This window comes from Nilaparvata lugens, chromosome 8, assembly GCF_014356525.2.
Source record: "Nilaparvata lugens isolate BPH chromosome 8, ASM1435652v1, whole genome shotgun sequence".
Classification (NCBI taxonomy): Eukaryota; Metazoa; Arthropoda; class Insecta; order Hemiptera; family Delphacidae; genus Nilaparvata; species Nilaparvata lugens.
The window spans coordinates 37,396,906-37,418,009 of record NC_052511.1 but is presented as its reverse complement, the minus strand read 5'-3'; the positions used below and the strand labels follow the sequence as shown (position 1 = coordinate 37,418,009).

The 21,104-nt window shown below is 34.0% G+C and overlaps 1 protein-coding gene and 2 non-coding genes across 3 annotated transcripts in view; all 3 read left to right on the top strand.

Moving 5' to 3' along the window:
- LOC111047913 (dynein heavy chain 7, axonemal-like) overlaps positions 1-21,104 on the top strand; it is a 135,990-nt gene that overhangs the window by 2,505 nt on the left and 112,381 nt on the right. The window contains 9 exon segments of the mRNA XM_039435139.1: positions 161-268; positions 1,041-1,153; positions 3,630-3,781; positions 4,942-5,117; positions 6,743-6,971; positions 8,710-8,883; positions 8,885-8,917; positions 10,925-11,094; positions 16,546-16,825. Coding sequence (XP_039291073.1) covers positions 161-268; positions 1,041-1,153; positions 3,630-3,781; positions 4,942-5,117; positions 6,743-6,971; positions 8,710-8,883; positions 8,885-8,917; positions 10,925-11,094; positions 16,546-16,825 — 1,435 coding nt within the window.
- LOC120352890 lies at positions 15,326-15,466 on the top strand. The gene has a single exon (XR_005572118.1). It is a non-coding gene; the product is annotated as a U4 spliceosomal RNA (small nuclear RNA).
- LOC120352895 lies at positions 20,108-20,269 on the top strand. The gene has a single exon (XR_005572122.1). It is a non-coding gene; the product is annotated as a U1 spliceosomal RNA (small nuclear RNA).

The window sequence follows — 21,104 nt, the reverse complement described above, 5'->3', positions numbered from 1 at the left end:
GGATTATAAATATTTCGCAAAAATAATCATATCTTTTAATTCCCGTGGCGAAGCACGGATGCCCTGCTAGTTTCTAATAAAATTATTAGGTATAGTAATTATAGAATAATTCTCGATATTGGAGAATGATAATATCGAAAGATTATATTGATATTTGCAGACTGGAAATAATAAGTTCAGGAGCATCGAAAGAGCTGCAGCTTCAGGATCACTTGAAGAAAATGTATGACGAATGGAAAGACTTGGAATTCAGTGTCAGCAAATTCAAGTGAGTCATTTTTCCATTGATATTTCATTAAAGGTGTTGTACCTGCATGTATTACATAATTTTGAAAACGTTATTTCAATAAGAATTATCATGCAAATGTGCTATGTAGATGATAATCGAATAGATAGGTGTATTTCTCAAATCTAAAAATGTACTATTTAAAGAAATGATGGTTAAACCAGCCGATTCTTTTTTATAGTAACTCCATGAAATTCTAATATTGCATTTCTATAATGATTATATATTCAATCAAAACAATTATTGTACGTTGTTTCACCCATTTTAGCAAATTGAATTCTGAAGAAATCCTCCTTTTTGAAGAGTCTAGCCTACTCATTTTTGTAGGTAATTTATTGAACGTGAATGTGTACATTTTCAAGAAATGTTTTTTCATTTGACTTCTTTCAAAGGTAACTCCAGTATTCCAATTTTGAATTCTGATACTTTTCAACTCTTCAAAAAACTATGTTCTATTTTTTTAAACTGAGGTTTATTTCCCAATAACTAGGTTACTAAGAAATAAGCAGCTTCTTATTTAAATTTTTTTAAACTGAGGCTTATTTCTCATTAACTGAGTTACTAAGAAATAAACAAACAGCTTGTTGTTTGATTTTTCAACTGAAGTGTATTTGTCATTAACTGAGTTGAGATCTTCAGTACTTCAGTAACTGTATTGATGATTTTTCTTTCTTATAAACATCGGTTTTGACTTTAATAGTATTAATAGCTTTTATCCCCTTGAATATTCATTACTCCAACATTATCTTTGCAGAGAAACGGATATCAGTATTCTGACTGGTGTTGACGATATCCAAGCTTTGTTGGATGATCAGATCGTTAAGACATTGGCAATGAGAAGTTCTCCTTTCTCAAAACCGGTTGAAAGTAATCAAATCCATCCATTTCTGTGATTACCAATTATCATTAATCATATTATATATTGTAATAAACATAGCTATGGCCCTAATTGATCCTCATTATTATCATCATTGATTATATTTACTTGAATGACCTAAAAATTAATATTTTATTATTGCTGATTAATTGATTTTTTGAATTAATTGAATTTCGGACTATGTGTAACCTTATCTAAATTTAGGAGAGGAATAGCACAAGGTTACCTTATTTTTTCTCTCCCTATCATTTTTATGATGTACTTATTGTATGAATCAATCAATAAAGAATTGATGATCCTTAGGGTCCAATTTCTTGCTTGTTCATCCTCATTGTGAATGTAGATAATCAATGCATTTTATCAAGAATTTCATTAAAAAAAATATTTACCATTATCTATTACTTTTATTGGATAGTGTCTAAATTTTTATTTACCGTTATCTATTACTTTTATTGGATAGTGTCTAGAAATTATAAAATTCATACTCCACTACTCATCTCTAGAAATTTTCATATTTTAATAATTATTTATTTATTTATAAAAACATGGAAGCATACAGGATTTCTCCCAAAAATCTTCCATAATAACATAATGCATTATAAGAGTACGAAACTAAGTAAGAGTACAAAACAAGATAATATTAAAAATAAAATTGAATTCCAGTAAACTGGCTACTGGAATATACTGGGTAATACTGGTCCAGTATTATCTGATTACTCTAAACCTAGCTCCGCACTGCAGGCTGGATGCTTGTCTGACTCGGACTAGGCGCTGAGACAGCAAATAATATATATATTTGCTGAGACAGCAAATAATAATAGCAGCGTTAGTGGGAATGCGAGCGGCCGCAGTAAGCTCTTCCACCCAGCAATGGTCGGCGTAGTTCCGCCTAGCGGACAGACGAAAGATCAATCCAGTCGGTTATTTGATCCCTCCAGCCAGGCTCAGCCAAGCAGTCGAGACAATAGAACAATGGAGTGGCAATCTTATTCGCGTTCATCAGCAGTTTTCTTTCTCACGATTATTTTGATTTTTGTGTTACCTATAATCAATAATAACTACAGTCACCAGTAAAAAGTTTCCAGAAACGTGGTGTACTACCATATTAATGACTTATCATGATGATTTTCAATTATTTAAAAACATTGTTGACATTCTGAGCCTTCAGGCTAAACTTGGGGTCGCTGAGAACGAATCTGCAATCAGAATTTCTCTATCACGAAAAATAAGGAAAAAACCAAGCTGTTGATCTTCCGGCAACCGTTAACAGTCATCCTGCAATGCGGCCGAAACACTTCCAAGCCAGACACCCATCTCAAATGACAACAACGCCAAGCAGTGAGAAACCATCCTGCACTGCGGCGCTAGGTTAAGGGTGTAATCACATTGGATGCCTATATGTGCAAGTGCATGCTTGGTTATGTTTAACGAAGCGTGCAGATGAGAAATAAAAACAGGAAAGAGCAATAAGAACTCTCACACTGAAAGCATGCACTTGCTCATTACGTTCAGTTTGAGCAGCTACATGTAAGTCACAACGTGTTTCAATGACACTCTTCGAAATTTGTTTTTCGGTTCATGCATGATTTGACTTTCACTTGCACATAAACGCATTCAATTTGATCACACCCTAGAATTTATACAGCTGTCCCTCGATAATCCGACAGTTAAGGGACCGAGAGAGTGTCGTATTACCGAAAATGTCGGATTACCAAAAATGTCATATTATCAGAGATGTTTTATTCTTAATGTGTTTGAACACAATGAAGTTGAAGAAAAGGAAGAAACAGTGGAGGTACATGTAATTTATTAATAACAGGATACAAAATTACAGTACATGTGAGTTTTTAATAGAAATACGGAAAGACGTTGTAGTAAAATATACAATATTTTATATCCGGAGCGGAGGGAGAGAGATGCATGTTGCTACCGGCAGCGCGTCGGACTACCGAGTAAAGGTAGGCGCACACAGATTGTCATCGGACGGACGGCACGCATCGGACGGATCGAACGATTAGATTTGATGCATTAATTTCAATTGGAGTGCGCATACCTATCCACATCGTATGGGTATGTGCACTCCAATTGAAAACAATGCATCAAATCTAATCGTTCGATCCGTCCGATGCGTGCCGTCCGTCCGATGACGATCTGTGTGCGCCTACCTTTACTCGGTAGTCCGACGCGCTGCCGGCATCAACATGCATCTCTCTCCCTCCGCTCCGGATATAAAATATTGTATATTTTACTTCAACTTGTGCGTCTACCTTTAGTCGGATTAAAAAGTGTCGGATTATCGAGGAACAGCTGTATTGTGTAAAGTTTTTATCAAATAATGTTACTAAAAATCTCCATATTTTAATAATAAACGTCTGATTAACACACTCATAAATTAATATTGTTTGAATTTTCGATGAGGAATATCTTCTCAACAACTAATTACTGAAAAATTGCAAATTTTGATAGATGATGTGAGAAATTGGTACGACAAGCTGGTTCGAATCAACAGAACGATCGACGTGTGGGGCAAAGTGCAGGTTGAATGGCTGCATCTCTATCCCATATTCACATCTGAGGATATCAAGCAGCAAATGCCCAAAGAGGCCAAGTTCTTCCAAGTAAGCGCACTTTGGATTTGAAGTTATTCAAAACATATTCCAATCCTTATTCTCTCATTTTCTATTGTAAATAATATTATTGTATAGATACAAATTTAAAGATCAGTTACAGTAGTTTATAGAAGTGAGTTCTACAGCCCGGGGCTCTCACTAGTAGGCTAACACTGTTCGATTACAAAATGTATTGTTATTGAACTCATAAACTATTTAAATATTAAAATTACCAGTACCATCTCTATACTTGTTTAAATAAACTTTCATATAGTAATTTATTAAACGAAAATCCCAATTAAATGCTGTAAATAATTGTATAATAATTCTATATTTATAATTACAATAATTCTATAAGCTGATAGTTGCAGTGATAGTAGTTTTAATTTTTCTGTTCAAAATTTTCAAGTTTATTTCAATATTATTGAAACTTTCGGATTGTTTAGTGTTAGTTATTTCCGGCTTTTATCAACCCTTCGAAATTCAAAATTCATCAGTCATATCTCGAATACGTATTCTCTGAGTGTTAATCTTTGGTGAAACCAGAAATTTTAAACTTAACCTCACTTTGGACTATTTATGTGCCAAAATCAAGGAATTGAAGAAGTTTTGGGCAATTGCCTGTTTCTCTTTCCAAATATCGTGTTTGTGACTGTTCTAATAAATAGATAAATAAATAAATATATAGTTTTTGTATAGTAGCGCTCATCGAATTTCCATCTAGCTGTTTACCCTGTTGTCAATATTTGCAGTAGCAGAAGTCTTCGAGGGTGATTTACAGCATTTAATTGGGATTTTTGTTTAATAATAATTATTAATTAATTAGCATTTGAACAAATGCAACTTCCAATTTATTTCCATCTGTAAACCTTTATATATTTTGACACTTCAAAATGGCATGTGTGCTCAAAACGAGGTGAATAACTTTTAATAGGGTACTTTTAATTAATTTCTAAAATAATTAAAAAATTCAAGTAGCCCTATTAAAATACTTTATTAAAAATATGGAACAACCAACAATAATAATTGTCCTCCACTATTAATTAATTAGTAGCCTACTTTGATATTAATTATTTATGATAGTTGTATACTTTAATCTATTGAAAAATTATGTTTCTGGAAAGTAATTAATTGTGTTCCAATTTTGAGTTGATTTTATTATTTTCAAGGACGTTGATACGCGATTCAGAAACGCCATAAAGTTGCTGATGGCAGATAGACGGGCCATTGTGGTTGGACCAGCTGAAGGCTTGCTCGAATCATTAGAGGCCTGCATACATCTCATGGAAGAAATCAATAATGGTGTCAACTTGTATTTGGAAAGCAAACGACTATTTTTTCCCAGGTAAAAATTCAAATATAGGCTATTTATTGATTCATTAAGTTTTTGACGCTAGAATGACGACTTTCATTCATTCATTCAAATGCAGACTACAAGTCGACTAGACTGACGACTAGACAATTCAATTCAAAATTTATTTATTTTGCACATCAATACAAAAATTATGACAAAAAATAATTGTTTGTTAACGTAATTTACCTTAAGTAATTATCTTAACTAACAGAAATAACCTCATTTGTTAAATAAAATAACCATCAACTAAAATAATACATGTAAGACTGTATGATTAGTCTGCAAGTCGTCATTCTAGTGTCAAAACTTGATGAAAGATAATATAGCAGTTCGTAATGGATGAATCAATTCGAGATTTATTGATTCCTGAAGTATGGATTGTAAATGAACTTATTCATTTTGTGATTGCTATTTTTTATAAAATATTTTTTGGTGTTTTCATGAAAATTTGTAAGTTCTTTTTATAGAAGCTATTTATTTATTGCTTATTTTATACTAGCAGGCGCAACCGCTGCTCCGCAAGGGTCTAATTAAAAGCTTGACCTACTGAAATCTTGAAGAATTTAAAAAAGGCCTGTAACCAATCTCGGTAAAATGATAATCTATATACAAAATTTCAAGTTAATCAGTCCACTGGTTCAGACTTGATGATGCGTCATTCGTGAATTTCCTATTCCGTATGTGTACAAGCCAATTCTCTCCTTTATTATATTATAGATCACAGTAAAATTTCACCTCCCTTTCTTTTATATAGTGAGATTTACTTCAATCTGTCAGCTTGATTCCTTATACCAATGTCCACTGTTCCATTATTCCAATGTTCCAATGAGCATTATTCAAATGTACTCCATTCAACCAATGCTCACTGTTTGAAGTAAATCCATCTCTAATCTAGGCAACAAGCCAAAATACTCTGAAAATATACTATTTATCGTATTTTCCCAATTTGTAATGAATTTATTAGTTTTCATCACTCTTCGAGTTGATTATTAATTCCAAGATTATAATTTTATCCAAGTCTGCAGGTATTATATCTTATTTATTTATTTATTCAGTCATGTACAATATTATCACACCTTATGTGAGAAGGCACAACAGGCTTATGCCCAAAACTGTCCCTTCTCAAATTTTTACTACAGGCCAAATCAAAATGTAGGTTGAGCTACTATCACGTATTAAAAAAACAATTTATTATTTATATCATTCTTGAAAATAAATTCATTCACGTACTCGTATTTATTTCTAAATCAGGAATTGTATCTTATCTCAGTTTAAGTTCAAACCAATATTATATCTATCAATACTGTCTATTCATTTATCTAGAAGTTTAAGTTAACTAAAATTATTATCACTAATCCCGTAAATTAAATTCATGTCTTCTCATTTACAGTACCGTATTAATTCACTTTCTTATCAACTAGATATAATATGAGATATGTATAATACAATCTGTAACCTTAGGGTGTGATCACATTGAATGCGTATATGTGCGAGTCTAATCATGCATGAGCCGAAAAACAAAATTTGAAAATTGCCATTGAAACACGTTGGACTTGCATGCAGGATTTACACCTCAAAAAACAATTTACACTTGTAACATGTCTTCTATTTTCCAGATTTTTCTTCCTGTCGAACGACGAAATGCTTGAGATCCTATCGCAGACGACCGATCCTCTGCGGGTGCAGCCGCACCTGAAGAAGTGCTTCGAGGGCATTGCCTGTCTGGGCTTCAACGAAGCACTGGACATCTACTCGATGATGAGCTCTGAGAAAGAGGAGATCACTTTCATCAAAAAAGTGTCCACCAAGGAGGCCCGTGGTAGTGTGGAGAAGTGGCTGGTTCAGGTCAGATATAGAATTCTGGATTTTAATGAAATATTTTTAGATTATTGGTAGAACTTTGTGAAATTCAGGGTGTGATAACTTTGGATGCTGAGTCTAGAATTATGGATTTTAATAGAATATTTTTAGACTATTGGTAGAACTTTGTGAAATTTAGGGTGTGATCACATTGGATGCATATATGTGTAAGTGCACGCTTGGTTATTCATGACCAAACAAACTATAGAAACAAACTATGGATAGAGCAATAGGAACACTCACACTGAACGCATGCACTTACTGGTTGCGTTCAGTGTGAGCAGCTGCATGCAAGTCACAACGTGTTTGTATGGCTCTTTCCAGATTTTGTTTTTCGACTCATGCGTGATTAGACGTGCACTTGCACATATATATGCATTCTATGTGAATATACCCCTATTGATGAATACTCAGTTTTGATCAAGCTTATTGAAGTTTATCATGTTATCGCATGATAGTTTGACATCTTGTGAGGCTGGACTTCTCAGTCTTGATTAGTGAATAAAAATTTAGAAATATGATTTCTTGTTTCACAACATTTTACGAGAATGTCTTATCCAATGAAAATCTGTTAATTGTAAAGAATACTCTCCTAATGACGAACTTAGACATAAAAACAAACAGCTATGAATAGCTGTTTAATTTTTTATTAATTTTTAAATTAAAAAATTAATTTTGTTTAATTCGATTAATTTTTTTATTAATTCAAAACCTGACAGCTATGAATAGCGATGTATACTAGATTTTTAGGATCCTGTGGATTAAAGCTTCTATGGAATTACATTAAATAAGCCTGTTCTTCATTCCCCTGTTGGAATTGTGATTCAATGTATAAATAAATAATACTATGCAGGTTTACTGACGATTTACCTCATTATGAAGTATTCAGAACAATAGCTTTTCAATAGTAAATAATTATTTTTCTTAATCATCAAATTGTTAATTTTTAATAATTATGTTCTTGGTAATAGCTGCTCATAGCTAAAAGTTTCATCTCAAATTTACTTGAAACTATTCCAGTGAAACTGTTCATAACTATGTTTTTATTTTGAAAATCAATCATTTCTGTATTATTCCTTAGGAATACAGAGCATTATCTATATTACAACTGAACATTGAATTTCTCATTTTTGAAAATCAATAACAGTATTACATTTACAGAGCTTTTCTCCAAGTTCCTCATGATGCCTACAGTCATGTAACCCATGTCAGAGTATTTAAATCTATTAAACATGGAAAAACCATTTCCAATATGGAAAAATACTTTAATACTTGGATTAATTTACTTAAACTATCGTGTAGCATCCCACTATAGAGTCTATGTGTCAGGATACATTTAGTCTAACAGTGAAATTCACGTTAAAAAGCTGTGATTAAAACCATTTCGGTAGATCTTATTTAATATTAATTGTTGATTCTTCTTAATGATGATCAATCGTATCTGAAATATATTATTATTTTCATTGAGAAAATATAATTTTTCAGTATCACTAATACAAGTAGTACTAATTGTTATATAAATCAATCTCCATTCTCCTATTTACTTTCTTTTTTTTGGTGATTTTATGACCACAGGATCACTGTAGTCTCTGGTTAGTCCTCTTTCTTTGTTTATTCGCTTCGATTCTCTTCTTTTCTTCGCAGTAAAATTTTACCTTTAAGTTATCCATCTTCCCCCTTTTCCTTTGTTACCTTTTACCAATTCATATCTGTTTGCCCTTAGGTAGAGAAGCAGATGACGCGTTCGGTGCGTCACGTGATCTCGGCGAGCGTAGAGGCGTGCAAGCGGCACGAGCGACGCGTGTGGGTGCGTGCGTGGCCCGGTCAGGTGGTGTTGTGTGTGTCGCAGGCGTTCTGGACGGCCGAAGTGCACAGGGTGCTCCGCAAACAGACTTCCCAGGGCTGTCTATCTCTACCATAAGAAGTTGAATGTGAGCGCTTTTCCAATTCAATAGTTTTTGTGTTGTATCATTTATTTATTGTACAAAATACTACAATCATAATATAATTATGACATTGAAGGAAAAAATAGGCTGAGCCTGTAGCTTGTATTGGGTTTATTGTTTGTATATTTTTGAGCTTGAGCCGACCCAAGTGTTGAATGTGAGTTAGGCCCGGTTGCACAAAAGCCGGTTAAATTTTGACTGTGATTAATTCCACGAGAACCAATCAGAGAATGCTTTTTTGAAAAGAATGCTTCTTTGATTGGTTCTCGTGGTATTAATCACGGTTAAAATTTAACCGGCTTTTGTGCAACCGACAAATTTTGAGAACCAATCAGAGATGCCGTCTTTTCAAAAAAGCCTTCTCTGTTCGATTCTCGTGGTATTAATCAAGGTTAAAAATTAACCTGCTTTTGTGCAACCGGCACATAGTGTCTACGTTCCTCGTGATCAATAATAATATATTTGATTGTTACACTTGTTAAAAATACAATATGAATATTTATATTGCAAAGCAATAAAATCGTCGGGAAAGCATACCTAGGTACTATTGTGTTGCCTACTACAGTGAGATTGTAGTTTTGAATACAGTGGATTCTGTAGGATAGCATAACATGTTTTTGCCAAGTTTCACTTGAACATAATCTCAATCATTCTCATGATTATGCTGCACTCAGGGGTCACTTGCTGCTACGGGATATATGCTGATAATGTATCTCACACATTACATTTGAGTAATTTATCGCACATGAGAGAAACATCAGGTAAAGTTTCCAGACTTTTATTGAAGAAAGAGCTGCTATCCATACGTGCCTTCTCAGTGGAGGAATATAAAGATTTTCACAAACCCCAAGATGGAGGTTTAATAAGATAGATAACATTCTACTGTTTGATTAATGACGAATTGACAAATCCGTATACCCCTTTTACAGTTGGTCAGTGGATGAAATGATAATAAATAAATGTATTTGTGTGCAGCGTGCTTTTCCACTGCCGTCTGGAGTAGATAGTTGTGATCAAAGTCATACTGATATTTCTGTTCTAATATTAGTTGTTGATTCTTCTAATGATAGAATCTATCTTAAATAATATTTAATTGTTATATTATAACAATTATAGTTCAAACAATACTTCAAAGCATATTACCAAATTTACTGGTACATTTAAATTACATTACTTTTTGTGTAGTTGAGAAGTTGATATTGTGGTAATTATTCATATTGAATGAAAAAGACTAAGAAGTTGTCAAAAAACCACTGATTTATTGATAGTTAGAAAGACCGGTTTCGGTTATTACACCATTGTCAATCTCTGATAAACAGAGTTTAGAGATTTAAACATAGTTTATCAGAGATTGACAATGGTGTAATAACCGAAACCGGTCTTTCTAATTATCAATAAATCAGTGTTTTTTTGACAACTTCTTAGTCTTTTCATTCAACATTACATTACCTTATAATACTACTTTTGATTGGTACAATCTATCTTAAATATAATATTCTATTTATCAAGAAAATATATCTTTTAACAATGAATTTTTTCATTAATTTTGTTCTCTTATTTCTTATCCTAAAACATTAATGTTTATTTCTAAAGTCTTCCAGTGAAGCCTACAGTTCCAATCTATAATTTCACTACTTTAAATTATTTCACTACACTCTTATTTGATATACTTTAGTCCAAATTGAAGATGATGAAAATATTGTACCTTGAAGATAGATTTTGTTGCTCGTGTAGATAGATGATATTCATCAGAGATTATTAAACCATTGTTCATTGTTCAATGATATTTATTGTTGGGTGGGTTGATTCATGATTGGATTTGTTTAATATTTTGAGTCCAACTGACTGACTAGTTTTAAATTGATTGTGTTCTGATGATTCAAGTAGGACCAATGATTTTGATTGTAGAAACAACTGTCGGACATTAAATATAGTTTTAAATTGATTGTGGTCTGATATGATTCAAGTAAGACCAATGATCTATGATTGTAGAAACAACTGTCGGATATAATTCAGCTGGTGCGGGGCAAGCTGACGGCAATGGCTCGCATCACACTGGGTGCTCTGGTGGTACTGGACGTGCACTCCAAGGATGTCACCTACGGTCTCTATGTCAAGGGCGTCATCAATGAGAACGACTTTGAGTGGATGGCTCAGCTGAGGTGAGTCGTACAATAAAGTCTAGAATAATTCTATTATTGTATATTAAAAAGTCTGTAATATGAGTTTCTTTCTATAGTAGTTTTAGCATATCCATCTCTAATACAGTATTAGAGGTGTATTACAGTATTAGCCACCTGTATTAGAGGTGGCTATGGTTTTAGTCAACGAGAACGACTTTTAGTGGATGACTAAGGCTAGTTTCACTCACATACGGATCCGTTCGGAGACTCACACATGCAAGGTTTTCATACGGTTCTTATTAGGTTTAATATGTTCTTCTCAAACACAGCTGTGTTTGGAATTCACAGTTCATACTGCTATTCAAATATAACAGCTAGTGCCGGTTGCAAAAAAGCCGGTTAAATTTAAATCGTGTTAATACTACGAGAACCAATCACAGGAGCCGTCTTATCAAAAAGGCCTTTTCTGATTGGTTCTCGTGAAATTAATCACGGTTGAAATTTAACCGGCTTTTGTGCAACCGGGCCCCTAGTGATCAAATAGTAAGATGTGATTTTATGGACTCCAAAATTTTCAAGTTAATTCAAATTTGTAAAATTTCAAATCGTTTTTTATTATACTAATTTTGGACGTTCATAGTGATTATTTTTTAAATTGAAAATTAGTTTTGTTTTAGACTACTCTAAATCTTTGAAAAAGTGACGACACATAGTAATAAAATAACCTTATTATCTTTTCTCTATTCATGAAATAATGTAATCACTTTTTGCTATTAGAAAAAACGACTAGCAGTCAGATATTTTACAATAAATGAATTAATCACTCACAACTCAGTCCATATGATCAACAAACACCAGAAAAGGTACCTGAAACAAATCCACCCTACAGCCCCAACTCTCCAAACTTTACCCAAAATCTACAAACCTGACACACCCATTCGCCCAATAGTAAATTATCAAGGAGCAGCAGCTTACAAATTAGCAAAGCACATTGACAAAACACTAAGAAAATTGATAGACATAGAAAACGCTTCATATTTGAAAAATAGCATTGATTTAATAGATAAAATAAAAGACAAGAAAATACCCAACAACTCCACCCTTGCATCCTTTGATGTAACAAACCTCTATACAAATATCCCCATCCAAACCACCATAGAAATAATCAAAAACACCCTCACTAACAAACAGATGCCCACTGAAAAAATCAATGAAATAATATCAATTCTAAAAACTATCACCACTCAAAACTACTCCACTTTCAACAACAAATACTATACCCAACCTGACGGCCTCCCAATGGGCTCTCCAATATCAAGTGTCTTTGCTGAAATATACCTCCAACACATAGAACAAAACCAAATCTTGAACAACAACACTCACAGCAAAAAAATAATATATTGGTTCAGATATGTTGATGACATCATCCTCCTATATAATGGCAATAAAAGACAATGTGACAACTCAGAACAAAAATTAACAAAATCGATAAAAAACTCCAACTTACAGCTGAATATGAACATGAAAATACCCTCAATTTCCTAGATCACAAAACACAACCAACAACACTCCTTCAACATATTCAGAAAGCTAACCATGACAGATACCCTTATTCACAACTCCTCAAATCATCCTGTTCAACACAAACACTCAGCTTTCCTATCTATGCTACACAGACTTCAAACCATCCCCCTCTCACCTGAACACTACAAAGCAGAACTCAATACCATAAAATATTTAGCACAACAGAACGGATACCAACACAAGAGTCGGAGACTCCTACCAAGAGAAGGACAAAACTGAAAAGTTCATAACACTGACATATATAAACAACAAATCCAACAGAATAGGAAGTGTGTTTAGAAAATCTGGGTATAAAGTGGCATTTAGAACAAAAAATAAAATCTACAAGCAAATCAATAAAAGAGAAAAGATTCAAGACAACAAAAAACTCAAACTCCCAGGAGTATACAAGCTAAAATGCTTTGAATGTGATAAATTCTATATCGGACAGACTGGCCGTTCTTTCAATCAAAGATACAAGGAACATATCCAGGGACTAAAAACAAAAACAGAATCTACATTTGCCAACCACCTTATTCAAGAAAATCACAAACACACAAACATAAATACTGATCTACAAATCATACACATAAAACACAAAGGACCAGAATTGGACACAATAGAACAGTTTGAGATATACACCCAATTTAAAAGCAATAGACAATGTATATTAAACGAACAAACCAACATCAAATCCCACATCCTTTTTGATTACCTTCTCAGCTACAACAAACCCAATAGACACCAATAGACACCAACAGACACTAATCCAATAGACACCAACAGCACACTAAAAATTACCATTCTATCCTTCTACTTGTCTATGAGTACAACCAAGAAGATGGCGAACCTGCCGAAAGATCTCGTTGACAAAGTGAGTGATTAATAAATATTCATTTATTGTAAAATATCTGACTGCTAGTCGTTTTTTCTAATAGCAAAAAGTGATTTAATATAATAAGCAGTTCGTGATGGAAAACAACATTGAAGAAATAATGTAACTTGCCTTGGAAAAATAAAAACGTTTCCTGAGTTTTAATTTATCCGTATATTTTTTTTAGGATTTTTGCACAGCACTTACCCTCAAGTTTTAACCAACAGTACATTAATCAGTCGATCCATTTATCATCTGGCAAACTACGGTATTCATTAAAAAAATCTGGTGTGATGCACTCACACAACTTTCCTTGCCGTTATGAAAATTGATCACCTGACGCTAGTGTTCCCGCGCATCTCAAGTCTTCTATTCGAAGATTTGAGCCAGCTGGTGACAGGGCAATAACGCTGGAGACACACATGAGGTCTGCTATAGGTCTTCATAGTGAATGATTTAATAGAATCAACAATAATTTGCAATTGAATAATCACATTTTCTCGAATTTAAAGCTTATTTTCAATTTTAGGTGGAAATGTTACTGAACATTAATTGTAGAGATTTCCATGCTCAATCTACTCCACTTGATTTTTTTTCGTTTCAATTGTATCTGAAGCCTGATAATTGGCAATCTATCTGCATTGATGGGGCGGAGCTCCTGAAATTTTTACAGATATGGGACTTGTGGCAGTTGATAGAGCTTATTGATGACTATTTTAGGTATGAATTTGATCAAAATCGTTGGAGCCGTTTCCGAGAAAATCACGAAAAACCCGGTTTTTGACAACATTTTCGCCGCCATTTTAGCCGCCATCTTGAATTGCATTTGATCGAAATTGTTCGTGTCGGATCCTTATAGTGAAAGGACCTTAAGTTCCAAATTTCAAGTGATTCCGTTAATTGGGAGATGAGATATCGTGTACACAGACGCACATACACTCATACACACACACACACACACACACACACACACACACACACACACACACACACACACACACACACACACACACACACACACACACATACAGACCAATACCAAAAAACCAGTTTTTTGGACTCCGGGGACCTTGAAACGTATAGAAATTTAGAAATTGGGGTACCTTCATTTTTTCGGAAAGCAATACTTTCCTTACCTATGGTAATAGGGCAAGGAAAGTTAAAATTGCTTCAGTGAACTAGCTGAGATGAAATAATTATTGATCATGTAATTTTGTCATAAAAAGATTTTTAAACAGATAATCTCGTTATCAGGTTAAAATAAAAACAAAAACCGAGCATGTGTGAAAGACTTTGTTTTTGTTTGTTGATGAAACCTATTCGTGTTGAGGGGAGTTCGGTGCTGTGTGGTTTTAGAAATATTGTACAAAAAAAAAACGATTGTCTTTTGTATTTTTGTCTAATTGTCTTTTCAAACTTATCGGAAACAACCGAAAACGAACAACAGAACCGTATCTGTGTGAAGAAACTAGCCTTAGCTCTTCGAATTAGATTGTATTTTGAAATGTGCCGCTAAAAATCGAATCAAAATGGCCGCTCCATAAGGAACATTCCTGCTAGTTACAACTTTCTGCCACCAGATAGCGGCAGCGATATCAATCTCAAAAAATTATCACATTTCTGCAAAAAATCAATATTAGTCGAAGTTTTTTCGAAACAGTAATGCTTTAATATGATGATGAAATGATTTTCCCAAGGTTTCAAATCATTTTTGAAGGTTTTTCGACGATAATGAGTGGATAAACAACTAAACTCTCAACGCCCAACTGCTAACTCTCGTTCGAGTTTTGTGTGAAACTTTGATCGGGTTCTGTAGTGTTTGTGGTTACGGTTAACTTTGCGCAGTGGCGATATCGTAACCAATGAAGTTCTACTGAGGTGCGATTATTGCTAATTGAAAACTTTTACCAATACCCCGCCTTGTGGACGTGAAATACCGTCCGCTCTGGCAATTTTTGAAAGCTCATCCGTGAGCTCCTAATCCTACCAACATAGTAATATTAAATTAAAAGGTTAGATAAATTAATTGAAATATTGAATTTACATATTTAAAACTTGAAAGTGAAATTATTAATATTATCATGGTACTGAATGAAAGTCTTTGAATTTGGATGGGATTGCATTGTATAATTCTTTGAATAGATAACGTTTAAAAATATCAATCTTTATTGAAGAGAAAGAAAGAAAACTTTTTTTAATAATCTTTATTGAAAAACAACATGTTATGGCATTACTGCAGAAAACATTGTGTTCAATGAATATTATTGACCAGCAGGTAACCCGTGCTCCATAAGTATCTAGATAAAAAATTTGACTAAATGGAAAATTGAACCACAGAAACCTTGAAGAATTAATGACTTGAAGAAAATCATTATGCAAAATTTCAAGTTAATCAGTTGTGTAGTTCAGACGTGATGATTCGTCATTCGTGAATTTCCAATCCCCTACGTGTATAAGCCAATTCTTTCCTTCATTATAATTATTATTGTAGAAAACATGTCAGATGTCAATAGAACCACTAAAAAATCAAAATCTTTATTGCAGAAAACATTGAACATAATACGTTCAATGAATATTATTGATAATATTTGAAAAACATGTTATAGCAACGTCAAATACATCAAATATACAAAGTAGAACTGCTACAAAAGATTCCATACTGGAAACTCACTATTATCGATAGGCCTACTCTGTGTTAACATTATAATTTATTATTATTATAGACTGCAAAGAAACAATATGATAGACTAGACTCACAAAAATAAGCTGAAAATGTGATAATTACATACTTGAGAGTATCTGCATTGTGTACAATCTGTGCTGAAATAGTCCTCAACAGAATAGATTACTTTTCAATTAGTTATGTATTTATGAAAAGCTTGAAATGTTTTTCATCCGTTAGTCTAATTTTTAATATGATTACCATGTATTATTCACTATAGTGAGGTCTCAACGTTATGAAATTTAAATTTTTAAATTCATTTTCAAATGAGGTCCACGTTTAATGTTCAACTTTTATAAATCGAATCTTTTAATGCTCCATTATTTTCTAGATACTACTGGGCCCGCGACATGACAGTTTCAATTACTAACGCAACCGTGGACTATGCTTACGAATACCTTGGCAACACGGCACGCCTCGTGATCACCCCGTTGACCGACCGCTGCTATCGCACTCTGGTGGGTGCCTATCACCTGCACCTCAACGGGGCACCCGAGGGACCTGCAGGCACCGGTAAGACGGAGACCACCAAGGACCTCGCCAAGGCGCTCGCTGTGCAGTGTATTGTGTTCAACTGTTCTGACGGCTTGGATTATATTGCTATGGGCAAGGTGAGTCGACTAAAAAATTAGAATAATTTGTTGCATCTTTGTATTTGTATCTCTTAAGGTGCGTACAGATATACGCGCCGCGAACATGAAGTATTCACTTTTAATCAGCTGATGCCAAGCTTTTTATATCTATATCTTACCGTTTCTGTAAAAATACAGATATAGTCAGCTTATTAAAAGTGAATTGCTCATGTTCGCGGCGCGTATATCTGTACGCACCTTTAGCTGATCACAACATCTCAGAAAGACACAGTTTGCGTCCCGTACCTTTGCCTCAGTGACTTTGAAACGGCATATAAGCAAGGTATGGTTCGCGGGGTTTGCGAAAACATCAGGCTTCAGAGACCCCTAGATTTAATCTTTATTCTTTATTGATTCATGTAATAAGTACATGATAAAAATGATAGGGAGAGAAAAAATAAGGTAACCTTGTGCTATTCCTCTTCCAAATTGAGATAAGGATGCAAATAGTCCGAAATAGGTTGAGTCTTGTAGTTGTTCACTTCACAAAATTTTCAGTCCTTTATTATTTTCACAAAGTAGATTTTGAAAGTTAGATGCTTCAAAACCAACAATAATAGAAATATTTCACACTATTTATCACTAAAATTGGAAATATTCACATATTAAAAAAATAATTTTGAAGAACCAAAAAATAAAGCCTATAGTGAGGTCCACGTTATAATGGCAGTGGATAAAGATAGAACAACAGCGTTGCCGATTCTCTGCCTTTATTAATTATATTTTTACATTGTCAAAAACCGATTTGGAATCGTTGCGGAGCTAGTAAAGGATAGTGTTATCTGTTTTGTCGAATTATATACAAGGATTGCAACATCAAAGTTAATCAAAAAAATACTGTCATTATAACGTGAATCTCACTATTGATAAATAATTCCTAGGTGGAGGAAGCTCCCTACATACAGAGATTCTTCATGAGTGAGAGAGTTGCAACGTATCACCAATAATGGAAAGAGCATGTTGAACGGATGTCAGCTGATAGACTGTGTTGTGTTGTACCTCAGAATAAACAATCTTCACTTATGCGTTAAGTTCTAAATACACAGCTTTGTATTTATCAGTATAGAAATTTTCAAATTTTCTCTGGTAGTACTAGAAGGCACTACCTCCGTAAACAAAGCCATAGTGCATTCTGGTGACGTCAGCACAGGTAGGGCTCCTACACCAATAAAAACACTAGCTGATATAGATCAGCTGAAATCAACAAATTTTTGTTGGTGTAGGAGCCCTACCTGTGCTGACGTTACCAGAATGCAATATGGTTTTGTTTACGGAGGTAGTGTAGAAGGACGGAGATCCAAAAAGCTCCTTGTGTATCTTTTCGGATGCAACACGTTGATTTTGAGAAGATACAAAAAAGCATCTGCTGCTAATGGAAAGATAAATTTTCAAAAATGTTCCATGTTTTTGAACAGATAGTATTGTAGTCTAGTGGCCTTCGCCGATAGGCAAAGCTACTGGACCCGGACTGTACAATCATTCATTTGATCAAATTGATAGATTAATATGTCCACTGTCAAATTCTATCTTTTTATTATCGATTGCAGTTGTTCAAAAGTTTAGCGTCTTGTGGTCACATTGATAGAAAAATGAATCTCATTTTCACTTTCTTATTTTTTTCTTTCTACTTAATCTACTTTTTTATATCTAATTAGTTATAAAACACTTATTGACATGGGCTACTTTTAAATTAATAAAACAAAATAAATCTTATAGCACCCTTTTTTAAAAAAAAACTTTAAAATAGTTGAATAACTAGTTTCGGTGGTATAAGATGAAGATGGTGTAATATATCACCGAAACTAGTTGTTCAAATATTTTAAAGTTTTTTTTTTTTAAATAAAGGGTGCTATAAGATTTATTTTGTTTTACAAATTAGTTATCAATCTCTGTTGAATTCCAAAGATTGATAATGGTTTAACAACCGGAACCGGTATCTCGATTTTTATTAAATCTTTGGTTGGACAATATCTAGTATTTTTATTCAGTATGAATAAACTACCACAATATCACCTTCACAACTAATCTGAAAAATACTTTGCAATCATTCCGTTGATCAAATTGATAGATTAATAAGACCACTATAGTGAGGTCCACTTTATAATGGCATTGGATAAAGATAGGAGAATAGCAATGCCGATTCTCTGCATTAATTAATTATTCTTCTACACTGTCAAAAACACAATTGGCATCGTTGTGGACCTAGAAAAGGATAGTACCACCGGCTTTGTCGAATGATAGACAAGGATAGCAAAACCAAAGTTGAACAAAAACTGTCATTATAACGTTGACCTCACTATATCAAGTTCTATCATAGAAAAAAGATAGCATAAGAATATATCCCATGCTATGGGGCGTTTATGTTTCAAATTCTACTGTTAACTTCAGCCAATGGTCCTAGTAGTTCTTTTTCGTGAAACTATGTTTCGTTGGTAGTCTCTCATACTGTACTGTTCTCACACTGTCACCCAGCCAAAACAGTAAAAATAGACATTGATCGATAGTAATCGGCTTGAGTTAACAAAGAATCAGCACGAAATTCGGAACATAAACGACATTTACCATGATAGGATATCTTCTTATGTTATCTTTTCTCTATAGTTCTATCTTTTTATTATCTTTTGCAGTTGTTCAAAATTTGTGGTCATATTGATAGAAAAATAAATCTAATAATTTACTTGTTTTTTGTTAACGATTGCAGTTCTTAAAAGACTTAGGACCGGTCTCCGAACTCGGAATAAAACGGGGCGTGTTTTAGAAAGCCAATTTTTTGACTCCAGGGGCTTGTTTCACAAAGGTACAAGTAGGTTACAAGTCTTGTTGCCAACCATGGTTTTGGAGAACAGCTGATTTCAAGCGTTTCACAAAAGCAGAATAATTGTAAACTTGTAGTTAAACTTGTGTTTAAAGTCTAGAACTTGGCTAAATCCCTAGCTCAGAAACCGGCCCTACAAGTTCATAATTTTGGCGCCTACTTGAGCAGCGCTACGCGCGCTATCTAGCGGTAGCAAGTGTAACTGACACGAGGAGAGTTAAGAAATTTTTGAAAACAGGCTATTTTGCTATTTAAACAAATTCTACCAGATTTTTATGGGACTTTTTGTATGATTTGCTTGATCAAATGGTGGAAGTATGATTTCCAACCGTTTTTGAGGTTAGTTGTGCTGTAAATATTTAGTTAATGACCTGTTTCGTACCCAGCTCTCGCCAGAGAAATGTGTGAACTTTTGTAGGAATGGTCTGGGTGAACAGTTGGAATTCATACTTACCTGGCGTGGGGGTTACCGTGATCATTAAGGCGGTTCCCCCAGGGCGAGGCCTTGTCATTGCACTGCGACTTGGTTGACCCCTGCGAATGCCCCAAATGTGGGCATCTCGGGCGCATAATTTTTGGTAGTCGGGACTGCGTTCGCGCTGTCCCGGTCCTAATTCTAATAATTTAGCATTTAAATGTAACGTGTAATTAACACATTCTTTACACTCGAAGCACGAAGCTGGTGGCTGATGGCTGTGTTACTGCTAATTTTTAGGTATCCGTACACTTTACGACTGTTCGGTACACTTTTTTATTATTTAAATTGGATAATCTTTTTCAATATAATTGTTAAGATCATTATAACAGTGAGAAAAAGTGGCAACTGAAATTTTTAAGTGGCCCAATAAGCGAGTTATGGGTTGTTAAAGCACTAACTTTTCAGATTCCATTTTTTTCCAGATCATAAACAGTTTCGAACTTCTCTTAAAAATTAAAAAAATGTATCTTTCCAAACTAAAACATTTTATTCCCCTTATCGTTCATAAATAAAAAGTAACATTTCTTGTAAATTCGATAACTTGTTTATTTTGGCATTGATCGCGAAAAAAACGCATATTAGAACAAATGCAATGATATACTGAATGTATTAAAAAACTCCAATGGAAAATTCGAAACCGTTTATGATCTGGCAAGAAAACGGAGTTTAGCACTTCAACAACCCGTAACTCGCTTATTAGACCACTTAAAAATTTCAGTTGCCACTTTTTCTCACTCTTATAATGAATGATCTTAACAATAATTATTATATTGAAGAAGATTATCCGATTTAAATAAAAATAGAAAGGTGAACTGAACAGCCTTACCATGGGATAACTTATCGATTGCAGTTATTTAAATAACGGCCGGTTTCCGAGCTCGGGATATAGCTATGTTCCAGACTTTAAACAGCTGGAGTCAGAAAATTGGCTTTCCGAAACTGGGCGTACAGTAGTCGCAGCGAAA